The sequence below is a fragment of the Brettanomyces bruxellensis genome, chromosome 7 (genome assembly GCF_011074885.1).
Source record: "Brettanomyces bruxellensis chromosome 7, complete sequence".
Taxonomy (NCBI): Eukaryota; Fungi; Ascomycota; class Pichiomycetes; order Pichiales; family Pichiaceae; genus Brettanomyces; species Brettanomyces bruxellensis.
In genome coordinates, this window is record NC_054688.1 from 952,880 (window position 1) to 973,641 (window position 20,762).

The following is a 20,762-nucleotide window of genomic DNA, read 5'->3' on the forward strand; positions in this document are numbered from 1 at the left end:
AAATAACAATTACTAATTATCACAACATGAGACTAGATTGAATTAACGATCGCTTTTTTGTTTGCTTTAAAATAGTAGGACTCATTAAACGGTCTTGAGTGACAATCAAAGTCTCTTAGCATTATCATATACGGTAATCAGTTTAAGGGCTTTCTATAAGAATATAAAGTAACCTTAAATGTCTTCTTTTTGCATTTTGAAGGGAGTTGTCATCTGTGGGCTTTAACTCATGAAATGCCATCGTTACAGTATATTTCAAGAAAAATAGTGTAAGCTTAATATTTTAAGCATATTCCGGAACGCCACAGTTTCACCATTTTGGTACTTATATTAATCTACTGCTTTCTCATAGTGGAACATCTATCAAATCACATGATTAGCATATTATACGCATATTTCAAGTCATAGGATAACAATAAATAAACGGCTTCCTCATTAACATAGTGAAGTTTTATGAGGCAATCTAGTTGCATTCCACTTTTCCCACCCTACTCACGTCTATTTTTGTAAAAACGTGCATACAACATACTCGTAATTATGATTAGAATAAAGACCTCAAATAATTCCACAAAGCGATTGTTATGGGTCAAGCTTACTATGTCATCAAAGTGACAGATCCATATAGGCTAAACAAATACAATTTAATGAAAAAAATTCAAGTTTAAAAATCCCTCGGAGATCTCTTGTTTCCTTGTTTAAAATGGATTCTCGCAAGGGACAAAGAAAAAGACCACATATATATTGAAATCGGGCAACGTATATTTTAAATAACATGATAAATATTTCATACATGTTACACTGTCTATATGACATAAGTGGATGGAAAGCAACGCTTGTGAAAAAAAGTGTATTTTTATGCATATATTTGTGTGGCAACGATTAATGCCACCACCATTCCATTTGTAGAATCGAAGTGAGGATTGGCTCAGTTGTGATTTGTTGTTCAAATATATATCATTTTCAACACATTACTACATCAGCATATCATCAATATATAATCAGGCGAAATAACTGTTTCAATTAAGCCTGAATTAAATTTATTTTTGTAGTGATGACATTCAAGCAAGAATAGAATAGTAAGATGGTCGAACCAACACACGAAAAAAGAGTTAAATCCATTGCCATCATTGGAGGTGGACCATCAGGAATTGCGACACTTTATGATCTTACAAGAGCATTGAAAAATGGAACTTCATTGTATGGCTCCAAATATATAAGGAGTTATGAACAAAGAAAAGAGGTCGCTTTTGACAAAATTGTCCTTTTCGAAAGAAATCAATTCACCGGAGGAGTATGGTGTCGGAAAACTAGAGGAAATTTTAACAGTGATCCTGCTGTTCCAGAATTATCTTTACAAAAGGAATTGACAAATCCGGATAATATTTTCGTGAAAGCTTTGATCAGTAGGGAATTGAAGAAAAAGCTATCGTCATCTTCATTTAATCACCCAATTGAAGTAAAGAAGCAAGGTGGAGAACCTGAGGATTTGTATCAATGGAAATCATCCGCTGCTTATGAAAAACTCTTTACCAATGTTCCTAACAAATACATGAGTTTTTCTTTTGACCCATTGAGTTCTAAGCAACTAGTTGATTTAGAGCTTCGCTATAAAAAAATTGCAGGGTTTGAATCAGCAGATGATGTCGGAAATTACCTAGATGATGTGTTAAGGAATAACGATCTTACAAGATATGTTCGTCGTGCATCAAATGTTGAGAGGGTAACAAAACTACCTACAGGAAAATGGAGACTTTTTATTCGACAGAGTATCAAAAAGACCGACAATTCTGTTGATCTATGGTATCAAGAAAATTTTGATGCTGTTGTTATTGCAAATGGTAAGACTGTTCCCATTGTTCCGTCATTTAAAGGTTTTAACGAATTTTATGAGAAGACAAAGGAAAAAATCTGGATAACCCTTGCCAAATCCTTGAAAGATCCAACAAAACTGAAGAAAGCAAAGAAGATATTAATCGTGGGTTCTTCTGTTTCTGCTGTGGATCTTATACAATACGCCTTTCCTAGAAACTTGGACAAACCCTCTGTGTTCATCTCTAGACGTTCGGAAAATCATGCAGGTCGTGATTGGGCAGATTTCTGCACACACACACGAGGAATCACTTCGAAACCCGAAATTGATCACTTCAATGCAGCAGAGGAGAGCATTGTATTTAAGGACGGTACTGTTGAAAAGGGATTCGATACAGTGATTATATGTACAGGATATCACATGTATTATCCATTTCTAGAGTCCGATTATTTAAAGTCACATTCGAATGCATTGAAATTTTATGATTATACATTTTCCATAGATGATCCAACTCTCGCACTAGTTGGAAATACATATGCCGCATTCATATTTAATCGTGTTGAAGCACAGGCTGCAGCACTAGCTGGCGTCTGGTCTGGACAAAAACAGCTTCCGATAACAAGTGTGCAATTAGATTGGTACAATACTGAATTTCCAAAGCCTTTGAGGACATATAGCGTTGCGGAACATTTCATTAGACCATTAGAAAGGTATTTCTTGAAGGGAAGAAAGAATCCTTTGGATGTTGAAGGAAAAAGAGATCATGTTGCTGACTTAGGTTTGTCTCGATCCAATTTACAAATCATTTTTAACAAAATTAGAAGAGGTGAACTAAAGACTGAGGAACTTATTTAAATGTTATCTGTCTCCTTTTCAAATACATACTTTCTACTTAACCATTCTATTTTTCTTTAATTTTAAACCAACTTCAACTTACTACTTTACTGATGGAACCATTTATACTCCATTTAAAAATTAAACCTACAAGGCATTATTAATGCAATGAATTTACTTCATATTTTTTATAGTAATGAATTTGCATTATGATAAAATGGAAGATATATTGTGAAAGTACATAATTTGATAAGTATACCGGCAAGTATTAATATGTCGGTAAACTTAGTTGACAATGTACTTTTTCAAAGGTCTAAGCCGTTTGACAGCTTCCTCCAAAACATCGTCTGTCTTACAAATTGCGAACCGAAGGCAATCTTCGATCATGTGACCATCCTCAGGCAAGTAGAAAACAGAAGGAGGAATAGCAACCACACCAAATTCCTTTATGAGCCAATAGGCAAGCTTAAAGTCTCTTTTCTGATCCTTGATGTCATCAGGATACTCGAAGTCTTGTGGAATCTTCACTTTCTTGAAGTTAACAAGCAAATAGTATCCACCTGAAGCTATAGTGTATGGTATATTAAGTTCGTCAAAAATGCTGTTGAATATTTCGTATTTGTGAGTGTAGTCAGCCTTCATTTTAGCAAAGTAACCATTCGTATTGGCAACATCAAAAGCTGATGCAACGGCTTCCTGTAGTGGTGCTGGAGTTGAGAAGCAAATTCTAGTGTGGGCTGCGGTAATTGGTGGAATTATTTCCTTATCGGCAATCACCCATCCAATTCTCCAACCTGTTGCCGCAAAGGTCTTACCAGCAGATCCGACGGTAATTGTTCTACGTGCAATCAAGGGACTGATGAGAGACATTCTTGTAAGCTTTGGTTCAAAGAATAAGTTCTCATACACCTCATCTGAAAGAACATAAAAGTTGTGCTTGACGGCGAGGTCACCGATACGTTTTAACTCTTCATTGTTGAAAACTTTTCCAACAGGGTTGTATGGACTGTTTATCACGATCATCTTGGTCTTTGGAGTAATAGCCTTCTCCAATCCTTCCCAGTCAATGGTCCACTCATCACCAGTGACCGTTCTTTCACCGAAATCAGCTGGTGGAAATAGCTTGACATAAACGACCTTTCCACCTGCCATCTCAATATTAGGAATATACTGGTCAAAGAAAGGCTGGAAAACAATAACCTCATCTCCACGTTCCAGAAGCCCAACGAAAACTGCCAACATTCCTTCATTAGCTCCAGTTGTAACCTGAACCTCATCCGTACTCAATTGTTTGCCTAATCTTTTTGAAAAGGTCTCAGCAAGAACCTTCAAAAGATGTGGCCTACCCCTGGCATGAGCATATTGATTGAACATTGGGACGTCTAATGCATCCTTAGCAGCCTTAATGGCAAAATCAGGTGGAGAGTATGAGAAGAAACCTTGCCCCAAATTCACAATCTTGGATCCACTTTCCTTCTCCTGAGCTGCTGCGGTCTCATTGATAAAAGACCAGATATCTTTTCCTCCAAGCTTAAAGTAATGGTTGTATCCTGGTAAGTCGGACTTCATATTGTTAGTGTCACACCTCTGTTGCGTTTAGCGAATAGGAAAACCAGAACGTCAAGAAGAACAGTCTAAACAAGGTATACAAGAGGGTTATAGAAGTATCGGAATATATTGATACAACTTAACCAAGAACCGGAAAAAATTAGGAAAAAATAAAAAAATCGTTGGGGTCGAAAATGAAAATATATGAGATATAAGCGGAAAAGATATCTGAATTTCTTTGCAGCCCTATCGATTCCTCTCCTTTGCATTGTGCTAATTCTCTGGATTATCCTGACTCATTCGGAGGAGGGGGCCACAGCACCAAATTTTTGTTTGTGTCTGTCCATCTCCACAATTTTCTTTAGTCTGCGGATCATCCGCAAAGATAGAGAAAGAAAAAAAAATATGTGTATCTGTTGGTACCTGAATAGTCGATATTACTATTTTTTTCTCCAACAGACGCCATCAACATGAAAACCATATTTTCCCAATTTGTAACTGTGGCTCAGTAACACAGTTCAATCTTTGGAAGATTCATGCAGACCGAGTTTTCTGTGAAAACATGTATGATTTCCCCTATTTTGGTATTGGCAGAACAATCAACATTAAAAGGAGCAGATTGGGATAAAAACATAATATTATTCCCGTAGTTTAATAAGTCAATATATTGTTAAACTCCGTACGGATTTAGGAAGATACATTGTGTTAGGGATTGACAGCACACCATATTTTATTCCTTTACCAGAAATAGTTGTTTTTACAGTGGAAACTACAATAGAGAAGCACTAGATCTCAAACATGCAAAGTAAAATAAATAGAAATAAATAAATAAACGATATGTCAGCACATAAGTATCTTGTGTGGCTCAATGGGGATGACATATTTGAAATTTCGCACTTTAACCCTAGCCCCCAAATACATTCTCGAAGAATATCAAAACTTAACGGGTAAGATTTCGACAGTTTCTTGTGTGACATGATTCTCTGCATTACTATCCTCAATTTCCGAAGTTCCATTCGTTTGCAACTCATGCCTATGTCCCGAATATTTTTGACAGAACCGGTAGTCGTAATGATCGAAAATCCAACAAGCAACGTAGAAAACATTGGTCATGACCACAATCACCAAATTTGCAATGTAACCACCCTTGAAACGAGGCGAGTATTTCACGTTATACTGTATTGGGACGGCCCATGCATTTGTGGCGTAGGAGCACACCTGCATTATGGAAAGAACCAATGCTTTCTTTTCAACATTATCCTTACAGAGGGTAGCAGCCCAGGAAAAAATTGGCTGTGACATTCCATCATACAAGACATGCTGTAAGAAAAATGCCGAAATTCGCACGTTGTGGGAACAATTCCATATAACAAGAATTATTGCAGCATAGTAAGTAATGGGGAACACTATCGCGGCCACTTTCAACTTTCCAATACTTTTAACTAAAGGAGAAAGTATAAGATCTGAACCAAGGCCAATAAACCACATGTAAGCATCCCAGTTTGTCACATCAGCAGTAGAATACCACTGCGGCTTAGATTTCATGTATAACTTTGCACCATTCGAGTAAAGAGTCATGTGATGAAAAGTCCATAAAAAGCTGCAAATATACACCTGCCAAGTAGTGAGTGTTTCGACTATCGACTTTTTAGTAAACTTCTCCGGATTTGCTTGAACACCACGTAGTCTTTTCCGAGCAAAAATCATATCATCTTCGGTGAATAGTCCGAACTTTTTGCAAGAAGTTGGAATACCCGGAAATAAAAAGAAGCCATATATGACAATTCCCATAGTTATAATTGCATCGATAATAAATTGCCATCTCCACCCTGCAAGGCCTCCAACACCTGACAAGCTTTCAAGAGTTCTAGTTTGTAGAAGACCGCTGCTTGCGGAACCAGCAACAGCAAATGCCCCGTAGATGCCAGCTCGTTTGAAAAGTTCGTCCTCCGTTAAGTAGCTACTGAAAACAACATATGACGCCGGATACGAACATGCTTCAAACACACCAATGAAAAATCTAATAGCATAAACCTGTTGGGGAGTCTGCACAAAAGCATTTGCAAGAGTGAGCATTCCCCATACAAATTCGCAACCAATAAGCAAATATCTGGAATACTTTGGCCTGGTTATGCACAATGTTATGGGAATTTGAAATAGCACATATCCAACCGTGTACATAGTGTTGAAGTAGTTTAGCTCATTTCCCGTAACATTGATATCCTCCTTCATTCCAGAGACATAAGCTGCACCAATATTCATATTGTCCAAGTATTTCGTGTAAAACGAAGCGCCCAAAAATAGGAGAACTGAAACATCAAACTTTATCAGAAAATTTCTTTCATAGGGACTGTAATAGGAGGGGTATAAATTAAAGTATTCCCAAAATTTCAGCTTTTTCAAACCTTTCTTTTGATCTTTAGGCCTTCTGGATCTATCAATATCTTTATTAATATAATCATTTTTAAATTCTGAAGGATCATCTAACCTAATAAAATTCCATATGTTTGACACCAAGCCCATATTTGTGATTATTGATGTAGCTGCGCTTTATTTTATTGTGACTTATTGCCGAATTAACAAAACCAAAGAGTTTGAATTGATTTAATTTGGTGCTCACTTATATCCCCCTTATATATCAATAAAAGCAACTCGGGAGATAAATAACTCTTACTGCATTAACAATAAAAATGTGGTTTCATGCAACACATTCGGTAGAGCGCATTGTAGTATCATTTTGAATGTAAATTATGAGTTGCAACCAAAATTCGAAGCCACAGCTACATTCCATTTCCTTGAGACATCACTATCTTACCACAAATGTGTGTAAGGACAAATAACATGTTTAAGCATAATACAACTGACAAGTGTTGATTTCATAAAAATATATTCAATAAATTGATCATCGATATAAATAAAAAGGGAGAAATAGTCACGGTGAAGAAAAAAATAAATGAACAAAGTTATTTAAGGCTACTTAATTATTTATCAGCTGTAATGGGCAATCCCAATGCCTCTCGTTGAGATTTTGAATTTGGGTCAAAGTAAGGAATTTCCGCCAAAGATGTGACCCTCGTACCATGTCTTGGCTCCAAACCTTCATGATCCCAAATATTTCGATGCTGAGTAGATCTGTTATCCCAAATAGCCGAGGTACCGTAACCTGGGTCTGATTTCCAATTAAATCTAACTTGAATATCAGCATTCTTTTCGTAAACGTCAAATAAATAATTCAAAATAACATCAGATTCCACAGGAGTCAAACCGACAATTCTCTTGGTCATAGATCTATTTACAAACAAATATTTCCATCCAGTAGCTGGATGGGTTCTGACTATTGGATGAATTCGTTCAATAAATCTGTTTTCACCGAAAGGATCTGCCCTGTCCACATACTTATTGTAGGAAGTATAGACTGCTTTCTTGCCATCCAAAAACTTCTTCATTTCTTCCGAAAGCTTGTCGTAAGCAGCATAACCAGAAGCCCACATTGTATCACCACCGACATCAGGAATAGCATCTAAATGAAGGTGTGTAATTCCAGCCGGTTGCTTTTCATGAACCAAGTCGGTATGCCATGCTTGGTTACCGACGGAACCGTACCTAACGATATCGAAATTACCATCATTACAGTTCTTAAAGTTGATGTCCATTCCTTTTTTCTGCCAATAATCAACCCAGATAACAGTAACGCCCGGTAGTCCAGGAACGTGAGGTGCTTGTGGGTGAACTTCAACATTACCCCAATATTCACCAAGTTCCTTCTGCTTTCTAGGAGGAAGCTTTTGGTTACGGAAAAAAACGACACCCCTTTTTTCAACCAAGAGTGCAAGTTCGTCTTTTTGCTTATCAGTTAAATCCTTTAACTGAAGACCGACAATTTCGGTTCCAATATGTTTAGTCAGATCATGAATTCCAGTAGCTGCCTTGAGTAAAGATTTTGTTTCCGGATCAGCTCCTTTACCACGTTCAACGTATGGTAACTCATGATTTCTAATAGCAAAGGCCTGATCAAGGTAAACTGGTATTTCGGATCTAGGCGGAATTTCTGGATATCCTCTGGACAGATCAATGTTGTCATCTTCCAATCTTTTCCTGGTACTTTTTGGCAAAAGGTTCAAACCCTCGATGTCTTGACCAGTTGAAAAAGCAGGAGCCTGAATTGCTCGAGTAATATTTAAGTCCTTATCAGTTCTAATAAGATGTTCAATCTCTTTGTCCACTGGAAGATGCAAAATGCCGTCACCCTTAACATGGTTTTCTTGAACAAATGTTGAAGAAGACATTTTTAATTTTTATTTCTTATTTCTTTGTAGTTGTTACTATTGGTCTATCGAGTACAGTAAATTCACAGCCACCATTTTAATGTGAAGAGTAATTGCAAAAACGTAAAAACTTGATATTCGTTGACAACCCTTATATAGCCCCAACAGCAGTGCCTTTATTTACTGAGGCTCACCACTCAAATATGGTGTGTATAGCTTTGGAAATGTTAATACACATCAAAATGGTGTGGCTTGATATCTTACGATAGGATGTCTAAACTTACCATATTTTATGTAATATCCATAACAACATCTTCCGACCACTAAGCTGGAATTTGTGCAATTAGAATAGTAATTAATGTTGAATTCAAATTGAACAATTTGTGTTATTGTACTTTGTGAAACTTTAACCTGAAAAGATTTAAATAATGCATCCATTCTAAGCTGTCATCCAGAAAGATCAGCACTGCATTGACTCCATTCCCTGACACATAAAGTCCCTGACACATAAATTTTTAGATCGGGAGCAAACGGAGAAGCACCACGATCGAAGGAAAACGCCACAGTTCCTATCTATTGTTGTTGGAATTATCGCGACTCTAAAAAAGGATAAAAAAGCTTAAAAATAAGGTTCTCGATAAGCTTGAATAAAGTGAAAAAAAAAATCCGAAAGATACAATAATTGTCCTTGTAATGACTAAACAATATATTTCCATGGTTTGCACTTTGGATTTAAGAATAATCTTTTGAAAAATATGCTTATAAACATGAAGAGAATGTTTTTGCCAGTGTGTAATTCTAATTCTTATCACTTACTTCTCAAAGGTGGTGTTTTCCAATTTTTGAGATTCATGGTCTTATAAGGGTTAAAAGGCAAGGCACAACCTAAAATGTTACGGATATTTCGGATTGACAAATGTCTGGCAAAAACTTCAAATCGCATACTATTAAATGGAAGGTTTGGCTCATTCAACCGTTCTTTGGTGAGATTTGTATCCACAAAACCAAATATTGTAACCAAAAATGATGGAAAAAGATATTCTGGCAGTACTGTTGCCCTATACTTTACGTTAGGTTTATTCCTTGGTACAAGTATAATCACATACAAGCTTGCAAAGAATCCGCCGGAATTTTTGTTTCCCCATTCATCAACAACTAAGCTTGCAGAAATTTCATCTCCGAGATATGGCGACCCCGACAAAGTCGTCAAGGAATTAAAGAACGTTCTAAGTGCTGATCAAATAAGAAGCACCAAAGAGACATTAGAGACTCATAGTGATTCATCCTTTTCTACCCACCATGCAACCCCGGATCAAAGGCCTGTTGCGGTGATTTTTCCAAATTCTACAGAAGAAGTTTCCTTGGTGTTAAAGGCATGCCATAAGTATAAAGTTCCGGTCGTGCCATATACAGGTGGTACATCATTAGAAGGGCATTACACTCCTACTAGAAAGGGTATCAGTGTCGATCTCTCTCGTATGAATAAAGTGTTAGCGGTTCACGCCGAAGACTTGGATGTTACTGTCCAAGCTGCTGTGGGCTGGCAGACATTGGCAAACTACTTGAAATCATATAATCTGATGTTTGGACCAGACCCTGGTCCAGGAGCTTGCATCGGTGGTATGGTTGGAACATCTTGCTCTGGAACGAATGCTGCCAGATGGGGTACGATGAAAGAAAATGTCGTGAGCCTTACTGTTGTCTTAGCTGATGGTACAATCATTAAGACCAAGAATAGACCAAGAAAGTCCGCCGCCGGTTACAACTTAAATGGTCTATTTATTGGATCTGAGGGTACATTAGGGATTGTTACGGAAGCTACTTTGAAGCTTAATGTCAAGCCCAAGTATGAGAATGTCGCTGTGATTTCATTCCCAACAATTAGTGATGCAAGTAGCACTGTAGCACAGTTTGTTCAGCATGGAATTCAACTTGATGCTATGGAATTGCTTGATGACAAGATGATGAAGTACGTGAATGTCAGTGGTCAAACCACTTTGAAATACGATGAAGCACCCACTCTTATGTTAAAGATCGGGGGAACTACCAAAGAGGCAGTCAAAAGTCAGATAAATGACGTTAAAAGAATTTCGAAGGAAAACCACCAGAATTCGTTTAGGTTTGCAAGTTCCGATGCCGAAAGGGAGGAACTTTGGAATGCAAGAAAGGTTGCATTATGGTCTACAATTAATTATGGTCAGGAATACATTGACAAGGATATTCAGGTTTGGGCCACGGATGTTGCCGTTCCTATTTCAAAACTTTGCGAGTGCTTGACGGCTACAAAGAATGAGATGAATGAAACTGGTGTTGCAGGTGCAATCGTTGGTCATGTTGGTGATGGTAACTATCATGCCATGATTTTATTCAAACGTGAGGATAGACCAAAGGTTGAGAGAATTGTTCGTCATATGGTTGATGGTGCTTTGAAAGCAGAAGGAACAGTTACTGGAGAGCACGGTGTTGGTATGGGAAAAAGAGGATTCCTCAAGCAGGAGCTTCCACCGGACGCTATTGATCTTATGAGAAAGATCAAATTTGCCTTGGATCCATATCGTATCTTGAACCCGGATAAAGTCTTCAGTATAGATCCAAAGGATAAAGGGGAATAGTGAGTATTTTGAACTCTACCTGAATGAAGTATACAATTTATTTCCCTTGTTTAATTAGAATTAGAGTATTATGTATATATTTGGAGGAGCTGACGGATTTTCTTTCAGTTCATGCCAGTTAGAAGTATATATAATTTTTTGAATTTGATTCACTCTAGTACAGCAGTCAATTATTTACTCGATTTATCATATTTGAAACTCAGTTCATAAAAACTTTGATATGCATTTAAGATCTTTCAGTAAGGAATGTTCACGTACACTTGTGACGGTATTTGTTGAGTTTTACAATTCGTGCAGGAATCCCAATAACTCGTATTTGGCTCTAAAAAGGGTACCTGACCTGTTTTTGGGGCAGTATTACAACTTTTGGGGTATATGCAAGTTATATGAAAGATTGGAAGACATGTTGATATTAAGATATATAGCGATGATAGCATAGCCTCTAGAGAAAGAGGCAAAATATTAGCAAAGTAATAATAAAGTGAGAAAATACGAAGGGTGCTGCTAGACCCATTGTGCATTCTTACTGAAAAATTGTCACATATCTGAAATATGGGTAGTGACACATTCAGATTAATATAAAAGTAATAAAGGCAATTTTTATGGCTTTAACACTAGCAAAATACAATAGAAGGGATAAAGGATAAAGTAGTTCTTAGATATAATTGGTCCAAGGATGTAAATAATAGGAAAATTTCCCGGGGTCGTACGGCTAGCAACAATTCCGCAGATGATAAAATATTCCAACATTATTAGCTATGCAATTACTGTAAAAAGATAAAAAAAATTCAGCGCTTATCTCAAATACACACTATATGAAATGTGGCTGATTGAGATTAAGCAGAAGAGAATAAAATTAAATTTAGAAAACCCATTTACAAATTATATTGATGGGTCTTAGCATCAGAAAGCCACAACATATATCTTGACATTGATCTTGATTGCGTCGTTTTCTTAGATTTTTTGGGAATGACAGAATACACACACACTAAAACTTTGGAATCTCAGAGCCACAAAGCCTAAATCGGATAACTAAGCACAGTGTTGAGTATTTATTCTTATTTGTGGGTAACTACTATTAGTAATAACATTTTAACACTAGTGATGGCTGCTGGCTATAAATATGGTCATTAAAAAAAAATGTTCTTATGCCCAGAACATGTTGTAGACTGTCTTTTTTTACTGTGAGGAGAAAGTATATAACATATTTCATTATAGCGTTGAACCTTATAATGTCCGAGGAAGTTATTGAGCAAAAGACTGAAACAAAAAAAGTTGAAACGGTTAACCACCATGTTAGGGTTGATGAACAGATTGAATACCTCGTTAGAAATGATCCGAATATTAGTGTGACCAGGTCATCAAACAGAAATAACACCTTGGGAGAGGGTGCAGATAGATCTGGACTGGATCTTCTTCCACCAGAGGCCAGAAAGAGAATGGAAGAAGACGGAATCAATCTTGAAGGAGGATATCCTGAGATTCCAGATCGGTCACATATCCCAGTCTACGTAGATCAAGCATATGCGATAAGGAATCATGATTTGCCATACACGGAAAGAGCGAAGAATGCCGATCCGAATAAAAAAGCGTTGTTTGGAGCAGCAAAAGAAGTTCATAATTTGACTAAACATATTGGAACCGAAATTGTCGGTCTTCAGTTAAAGGATTTAACTGACAAGCAAAAAGACGAACTTGCTTTATTGGTTGCAGAAAGGGGCGTTGTCTTTTTCCGCAACCAAAAGCTTCCTCCTAGAAAGCAGAAGGAACTTGGTGAATATTGGGGTAATGTTGAAGTTCACCCACAAGCACCTCACGTTCCTGGTCTTCCTGGAGAAACTGTTATCTGGGTTGATTACTGGAGGAAGCATGGAATGAACATAAATTTTAAAAATTGTGACTACGGAAACTTTGATAGGGTCCGTTATGGACGTATGGGTAATGAAACCTGGCACACGGATTTAGTTCACGAGAGACAGCCAGCAGGAATCACTCACTTACATTTGGATTCTATTCCCAATGTCGGAGGTGACACATTGTGGGCTTCGGGTTATGCCGCTTATGACAAGCTTTCGGAAGAAATGAAAAAGTTTTTGGATGGTAAAAAAGCTGTGTATGAATCTGCACATTCATATCTTGATCGAAATGATCCATTTGGTGGCAGGAAGAAAATTGAAAGAGTGCATCCTTTAGTGAGAACAAATCCTGCAACAGGATGGAAGACGTTGTTTGTTAACAGAGCAATGACCAAGAGAATAGTCGGCTTGACACCTGTGGAATCTGATGTTATTTTGAATTATTTATTTGACGTTTACGAAAAGAATGCTGATATTCAAGTTAGATTTAATTGGAAATCAGACCCAGGTTACGGTACCTCGGCTATTTGGGATAACAGATCTACTCAGCATAGAACAGTGTGGGATCATGAAGGTTTGGAGCCAAGACATGGTACGAGGGTCACATCTTTGGCTGAAATCCCTTACTTTGATCCACAATCTAAGTCTCAAAGAGAGGCATTGGGGTTGCCTATTACTAAGGAAGAATGAATTTAAAGTATATTCAAAGTTCAGAGTATAGTACTAGGTGCAAATATTTCTTTTTGATGTAGTTCTTTTTGAATTCATGTCCAAAACCTCAATTGAAGCTTTCAAAAAAATGGTACGATTTTATAATGGAAAATGCACATTTACTGACGTATCAAATGAAATCAAAATCTGTCTGTAGCAGCGTGGACTTGCTTTAAACACATCATCTATAATTTTAATAATCTTTCACTAACCGTAACACCAAATATCTTGAAAGTTAAGAGAGTAAATGTGAGGAAGGGTGAGTTAAAGAAGGAAGGGTAATAATAAATAGGAAAAATGCACTTCTGCCTTTAGTCCCATTTAGCAGTTCTTTTTGATATGAATCAAGACGGTGCAGATAAACATCCTTACATACATACATATATGTTTTTTTCATTCCAGATTAGGGAACGCGCAAGGCCCATCGGAATATACCTTCCTATTTCAAGGAGGGGAAACGGCAATACACTTAGAAGCTGTAAAATCTTTTCATGGAGACAACAGCAAAGTTATTCTGATTCAATTTTTGCCGCGCATTCTCGGTTTGGTTAAAGAAAGGGCAAAATTTAACGGTTTACAGCTCAAAAAAATCTCTTATCTATATCAAGGTGATTTTTCATTGGTCCGCAATGATCCATTTCGTGTTATCAATCAGGGCCGAAAAATATGGCACACTTGACTGAGTCAAACACAATTTTCTTCATGGATCAACCAAGTGTAGTGCTTGATTACTCTGTAGTTATATATTTCTTATCATACGGGGTTACAATCAACAACAACAAAGCTCTCCACAAAGGGTCCATTAGCGATGCGAGGGCATCTCATCGGCATCGCCTGTCAATGTGGGGTTAGCATCAATATAGTTTAAAATTTCGGTAACTCCTATTTCTTTTTCTAATCTGAATCGGACCCAGCCAAAGGGGAAGTAACAACCATTTACACCATAGTTTTTCTTGGGGTTGGCCAAATTTTATTGGTCATTAACGGATCCTCTGGTGTGCCCTCGCCTCGTTTTTTTATTTCTTGATGGCACTATTCTTCTTATCTCAATAGGCATTGGGAAGAAAGTGTGAAAAAAAAAAAAAAAAAAAAAAAGCTCGTCGGTTTTACATGTTGCTTTCATGCGTTATTGGGCAAGCTGTTCAAAAACGGCTATCGAACTTCAGACAATTGACCAGTGATTATTATACTCATACATGTAAAATTTTGTTATAGAATTCGGGAATCCATTCTGATGGCAATTATGATCAGCAATATTGTACTGATAGTAAGCATGATTTTGCGTGTAAAAGTGCTATAATTCTAATTGTATCCAACCAACGAGTTGTGTCAAAAGATGGATGGGAATGGTAACAATAGAAATTATTTTATACAACCGGTAAAGAGTAATACAAAATTACAAACAATCAGACTCTTGTAAAAATTGAACTGCGGAATAGATTTCATTACTATCACGAACTTTTCCTATTGTTTTGCTTCTATTTTTCAACTGTTTCTCTCCTATTTTTTTTTTTTTTGTCACTTGGTAAATACATGTGTAACCCTGCAGAATCTAAAAAATTCTTCTATACGATAAAAAGGATCCTATCCGCCCCCATATTAATGAACGCATACTTTTCTCTTCATTAGTTCTTTTATTCATAGTTTGTAAATTTCATGTGTTCTGTTGTTTAACGAAGTATTACTTATATTATACTTACGCATCAACACTCTTTAGTGCACCGGCCCTTATTTTGGCAAATCCTAACTGGCTCTAGAAGCACTATTACACTATATATACCCACATCCAGCCTGGTATTAATACATTCTAATTTGTGTCTACTGTGAACAAATAGCAACAGAGCAAAAAGAAAATATTCTAATAGTTGTCATAATGTCCGGGTATAAGCATCTTATAGAGCTGGTCCACCGAAGTACGGATCCGAATTCTCATGTCTGGACTGATATGTATAGCGAGGCTACCATTATAACAATGGTAACAGGTACTTGTCTTGTGTTAATCATGTGTTTTGGGCTTGCATACCTTTATTCCGGATTAGCTCGCAGAAAGTCCGCTCTTCACATGATATTTGCTGTCTTTCTGGTGCTTGTTATTTCTATATTTCAATGGTACTTCTGGGGTTACTCCTTGGCATTTTCTTCCACAGCAACGAACAAATTTATAGGGAATTTACATAACTTTGGATATATGAATGTTAATGAAGCCCTAGAGCTTGGTCCTCAGGAGAGCAAATATCCTGAGTTAGCATTTGCGAACTTTCAGGGCATGTTCGCTTCGATCACCATCTGTATTCTTATAGGTGCTATTTGCGAACGAGGTAGAATCCTTCCGATTATACCGTTCACCTTCATATGGTTGACACTTGTTTACTGTCCAGTTGCTTGTTGGGTCTGGAACTCTAACGGTTGGGCTTATAAATGGGGAGTTTTGGACTATGCCGGTGGTGGTCCGGTCGAAATCCTTTCTGGTTTCTCTGGTTTTGTCATGTCGTACTTTTTGGGAAAGCGTCGCAAGCACTTAATGGTTAATTTCAGACCACACAATGTGAGTATGATTACTATCGGCACTACCATGCTTTGGTTCGGATGGCTCGGCTTTAATGGCCTTACGTGTGTTATTCCATCTCTAAAATCAGTGTATGCTATTATGAACACAAACCTTTGTGCCGCATTCGGAGGTTTTACGTGGGTTTTACTTGATTACTTCCGTACCTATCATTGGTCTACTGTCGGCCTTTGTTCTGGTATTATTTGTGGTCTTGTTGCCGCTACTCCATCGTCTGGTTGCATTCCTTTATGGGCAAGCGTCATCCTTGGAATTGTTTCAGGTGCAGTTTGTAACTTTTCTACTATCATCAAGGTTTGGCTCAGAGTTGATGATTCATTAGATGTTTTAGCCGAGCACGGTATGGCCGGAGTTATCGGCTTGTTCTTCAATGCGATTTTTGGTTCGGCAACAGTTTTAGGTTACGACGGCTATACTGAGCATGAGGGTGGTTGGATTGATCACAATTGGAAGCAGATGTACAAGCAGATAGCGTACATTTTTGCCGTAATCGGATATTGCATGGCAGTCACGGCACTTATTTGTTATGTTATAAACAAGATTCCTTGCCTACAACTTCGTGCGAGCGAAGAAGCCGAGGAGAATGGTATGGATGAAGATCAAATTGGTGAGTTCGCATACGATTACGTTGAAATCAGGAGAAACTTCTTTGATGTGAATGGCTTTGAAACTCCAGCTTCCAACTTTAACGATGATAGAGAATCCATGCTGGAAAAGCAAGTTCCACTAAAAACTCTTCCTCAGGAATCAGGACATGCCATTCCAGAAACAAGTGATTCTAAAGCTTCAGGTACAATTCACGTGGGAAGTCAAGATTCAAATAAGCAGTCGGTTTCGAACAATCATAACTCCTCAACTTCAAGTTGAGTGTGTACGTACACAATTTTCCTTTCAAGAATGCATTTATAAATGGAACTTATTTTTGAATTCGGCTTTCCTTATTATTTTTTCTCCCAAGCGGAGATGTTACGCTATCGCAACACATATAATATATAGTAATGATAAATCTAGCGTAAGCACCTGCATTTGGTTTGTGAAGGAATTCTTGTTGTCCCGTATTGAAACGCAAGTCGAATATTGATGTTTGAAATGTATGGCGGGATAGCAATCTGATGTTATCTTTTAATATAAAGCAGTACGTATTATTTTGATTTATGCTCCCGCTTCATGTATATGAGTTACATGGTACCAAATATGACGCAGTGCTTTATGTATTCAAAGGCAAATGGTTACTCCGAGTAGTTTACTGAAAAGCAGAAACTTGATCGTCATGCAGATACGTTCAAGTGCAGAAGAACTGACATTAAATGACTTCTTAAGCCCAGATTGAAATTTCATAATGCTAGATGCAATTTCAGTCAGTTAAAAGAGTAATCAGGAAAAAAAAAAACATGAAATGTAAGCAGTGTACGGAACAAAAAGAAAATGAACCTCGCGATATATAGATTTATGCTAACAAAATTCACATTAAATTCTACGTTACCGTTGTTTACGCATACGGAACAAAGTTCAAAATGTGCCATACTACCCAAATTGCCAAAGAGATCATCTATATCTATGCTACAAAATTTGCCTGAGCCGGAAGAAAGATTGCCCTACTCGTTTGATTCCTTGCAGGGAAATTTTATTTCATCCTTCATATATGCATACTTGTGCGTCAGATAATTGATAAATTGGAGAAAAAGATCCGACGCATGACCGACTGAATGATTGAAGCTCCAATATTTTGATTTTTTGAAATTTTCAGTTATCGCTCAGTAGTGTATCCCCTAGTAAATCACTCAAGAAAATTTTCTTCTTCATGTACTTTCTGTTTCTTTTGCCTTTGTTTTGCTGCTTTTTAATCCGAACCAGGCGGTGCAGAACACACCACGCTTTTTTATTTTCTTTCATAGATCTAAATCAGAATAAAGCCACAAACGATTTTTCTGCAGTCAAACCGGTATCCGTCTCGAAAAAAACTGCATTGTTATAAAAGCAAAATATAACGCCCTATCGAAACTACATACATTTATTTTCACAAAGCTGATGATTTAATTTTACTGCACAGTTATAAGCATTTTTCAAGTAGTGAAGGCCGACTTCTAAGGGAAATATTGTACTGAATTCGTTTGTTTCACATCTTATCCACATCCTAAAAACGGTTAATAAAAGGACTCACTTAGTCCCATTTATCTTATCTGCCATCATCACAGTTGGGATTTTGGCGCTCTACCTTGAATTCTTTTGGCTTTTTTCTTATAGATGTCAAAAAGATCCTGCCACATTGCTTCCACAAGGGACTCTGCTTTTAAAAAATCGCAACAAGAGTCTTCTGCTGGCTGCTTTTCAACGTTGAAGCATCTCTTGTTACCGAAACGGCGTCGCCATATAAATGAATCAGTCTCTTTGTCGGAGAAATCATCAAATCTGTCTATACAGGGTAATGCAACAAGAAAGGTGAAAGTGAACAATAAATTAGACCAAAAGGATTCGAAAAGTGTTGTTTCCGAAGAACCTGCCGCATACTCGCCCTATTGCTTTTCTCCTATGTCATCATCCTCTTCTACTACAGCCGAGTGCAAAACATGCGATATTCCAAGAAAGAAATGTGATACGCACAGTGAGATCGCAAATTCAGCACTTTCTCGTGATCAGACTACGTTATTTGGCAAAACTGCTTGTACATTTGAAACCTTTGACTCATCACGTCGTTTGGAACTTCTTAGAAAGCAAATGAAGATCTGGAAGCTTACAGCATACATCATACCATCTGAGGACGAACATCAGAGCGAGTACACTGCACCAAAGGACCAGAGACGTGAATATATTTCTGGTTTTACCGGAAGTGCAGGTGTTGCAATCATTACCTTGGATAGGGCAGCACTTTCCACAGATGGCAGATATTTCTTGCAGGCTGGCAGACAGTTAGATGGTAACTGGCAGCTTTTAAAGCAAGGTGTTGAAGGTTATCCGGATTGGAAGCAGTGGACTATGGATGAGGTTATGGACGAAGTGAGAGAGCATAAAGAAGATGGAATTCTTCGATCAGATGAAATTGGTACGATTGGTGTTGATCCAAGATTGATAAGTGTAAAGACAGGTGTTGAATTGAAAGAATTATGCTTTAATTACAATTTGAACTTTGCTACAATCTTAGATCATAACTTGGTTGATGATACCATGAAATTGGAGCACTATGTCCCTCCTCACAAAGATATTTCTGAATTAATGCTTTTCAAACATGAATTGCAATATTCAGGTGAATCTACGACAAGCAAATTGGCCCGCATTAGAAAGTTCATGAAGAATGCAAGCGTTTTTGCTGTTATTGTATCTGCCCTTGATGAAATTGCGTGGGTTCTCAATTTGAGAGGTAATGACATAGCGTACAACCCTGTGTTTTTCTCTTATTTAGTGATTACTTCTGACTCGGTCAAACTGTACGTTGACAAACGCAAACTTTCTAAAGATATTATCACATATCTTTGCTCTTGTTCTGAAAATTTCCAGATTTACAGATACAATCAATTCTGGCGGGATCTACCAGCATTGGATTCCCAGGATCCAAGCTTAAACACTGTCAATACTGAAACAGAGCCAAGCTATGCTTTGTTCACTCAATTACCATCAATTTATGAAGTTATGAGACGGTCAATTGTTGGAGAATTCAAGGGAATCAAGAATGAGACAGAAATATCTGGAAACAGGAATGCTCAACTAAGGGACAGTGTCGCATTATGCCAGCTTTATGCATGGCTTGATGAAAAGCTCAAAAATGGTGACACTTTATCAGAAATGGATGTTGCAAACCGTTCTGCGTATTATAGAAGTCAGCAAAAATACTTTAAGGGACTATCCTTTGCTACAATTGCGTCAACAGGTCCAAATAGTGCTGTTGTGCATTATGAGCCTACAGACAAGGAGTGCTCCATTGTTGATCCAGATGCAGTATTTTTGTGTGATTCAGGTGCACAGTATTTAGATGGCACCACTGATATTACCAGAACATATCATTTTGGATTACCATCAGCTTTAGAGAAGAAAATATTTACACTTGTTCTGAATGGCCATCTCAGAATTGCAATGCTTCAATTCAAGCAGGGAACTTCTTCATATTACATTGATTCGTTGGGTAGAGATCCGCTCTTGAAGGAGGGTTATAAATACTCCCATGGCACGGGTCATGGGATTGATACATATATATGTGTCCACTCTGGACCATGTGGCCTCTCACCTGCAAAAACTTCATACAATTATAAGCCGCTAGAGCCTGGAAATTTTCTTAGTGATGAACCAGGTTGTTACTTGACAGACCAATTTGGTGTCCGGATTGAGAGCGATGTACTTGTGACCAAATCCAATAAATCCAATGAGTTAGCATTCGAATATATGACCCTTGTTCCTTTTGATTTGAACCTCATAGACAAGACGTATTTAACAGATGAGCAGGTCACATGGATTAATGCATACCACAAAAGAGTTTATGATAGTATTTCTCCTATTTTGACAAGCATCCATGACGTGCGTGCATTGAGATGGTTAAGGAAGGAGACACATAGTATTTAATACAAAACGTGA

At 37.5% G+C, this 20,762-nt stretch overlaps 8 protein-coding genes across 8 annotated transcripts; 5 read left to right on the forward strand and 3 right to left on the reverse strand.

Annotated features, from left to right (window-relative positions):
- Positions 1-1,081: 1,081 nt before the first annotated feature.
- BRETT_004896 (uncharacterized protein) lies at positions 1,082-2,665 on the forward strand (the record flags this gene model as incomplete). The annotated part of the gene is made up of 1 exon (XM_041283383.1): positions 1,082-2,665. One exon carries the CDS (start codon positions 1,082-1,084, stop codon positions 2,663-2,665), a length of 1,584 nt encoding a protein of 527 aa, XP_041136735.1.
- A 264-nt stretch (positions 2,666-2,929) lies between these two features.
- Positions 2,930-4,213, reverse strand: BRETT_004897 (uncharacterized protein; the record flags this gene model as incomplete). The annotated part of the gene is made up of 1 exon (XM_041283384.1): positions 2,930-4,213. One exon carries the CDS (start codon positions 4,211-4,213, stop codon positions 2,930-2,932), a length of 1,284 nt encoding a protein of 427 aa, XP_041136736.1.
- Positions 4,214-5,125: 912 nt separating this feature from the next.
- Positions 5,126-6,715, reverse strand: BRETT_004898 (uncharacterized protein; the record flags this gene model as incomplete). Its single annotated transcript, XM_041283385.1, has 1 exon — positions 5,126-6,715. The coding sequence occupies one exon, from the start codon at positions 6,713-6,715 to the stop codon at positions 5,126-5,128; it is 1,590 nt and encodes a 529-aa protein (XP_041136737.1).
- A 458-nt stretch (positions 6,716-7,173) lies between these two features.
- BRETT_004899 (uncharacterized protein) lies at positions 7,174-8,478 on the reverse strand (the record flags this gene model as incomplete). The annotated part of the gene is made up of 1 exon (XM_041283386.1): positions 7,174-8,478. The coding sequence occupies one exon, from the start codon at positions 8,476-8,478 to the stop codon at positions 7,174-7,176; it is 1,305 nt and encodes a 434-aa protein (XP_041136738.1).
- Positions 8,479-9,347: 869 nt separating this feature from the next.
- BRETT_004900 (uncharacterized protein) lies at positions 9,348-11,069 on the forward strand (the record flags this gene model as incomplete). The annotated part of the gene is made up of 1 exon (XM_041283387.1): positions 9,348-11,069. One exon carries the CDS (start codon positions 9,348-9,350, stop codon positions 11,067-11,069), a length of 1,722 nt encoding a protein of 573 aa, XP_041136739.1.
- A 1,232-nt stretch (positions 11,070-12,301) lies between these two features.
- On the forward strand, positions 12,302-13,615 carry BRETT_004901 (uncharacterized protein; the record flags this gene model as incomplete). The annotated part of the gene is made up of 1 exon (XM_041283388.1): positions 12,302-13,615. One exon carries the CDS (start codon positions 12,302-12,304, stop codon positions 13,613-13,615), a length of 1,314 nt encoding a protein of 437 aa, XP_041136740.1.
- A 1,894-nt stretch (positions 13,616-15,509) lies between these two features.
- On the forward strand, positions 15,510-17,069 carry BRETT_004902 (uncharacterized protein; the record flags this gene model as incomplete). The annotated part of the gene is made up of 1 exon (XM_041283389.1): positions 15,510-17,069. One exon carries the CDS (start codon positions 15,510-15,512, stop codon positions 17,067-17,069), a length of 1,560 nt encoding a protein of 519 aa, XP_041136741.1.
- A 1,377-nt stretch (positions 17,070-18,446) lies between these two features.
- Positions 18,447-20,750, forward strand: BRETT_004903 (uncharacterized protein; the record flags this gene model as incomplete). The annotated part of the gene is made up of 1 exon (XM_041283390.1): positions 18,447-20,750. One exon carries the CDS (start codon positions 18,447-18,449, stop codon positions 20,748-20,750), a length of 2,304 nt encoding a protein of 767 aa, XP_041136742.1.
- Positions 20,751-20,762: the final 12 nt, after the last annotated feature.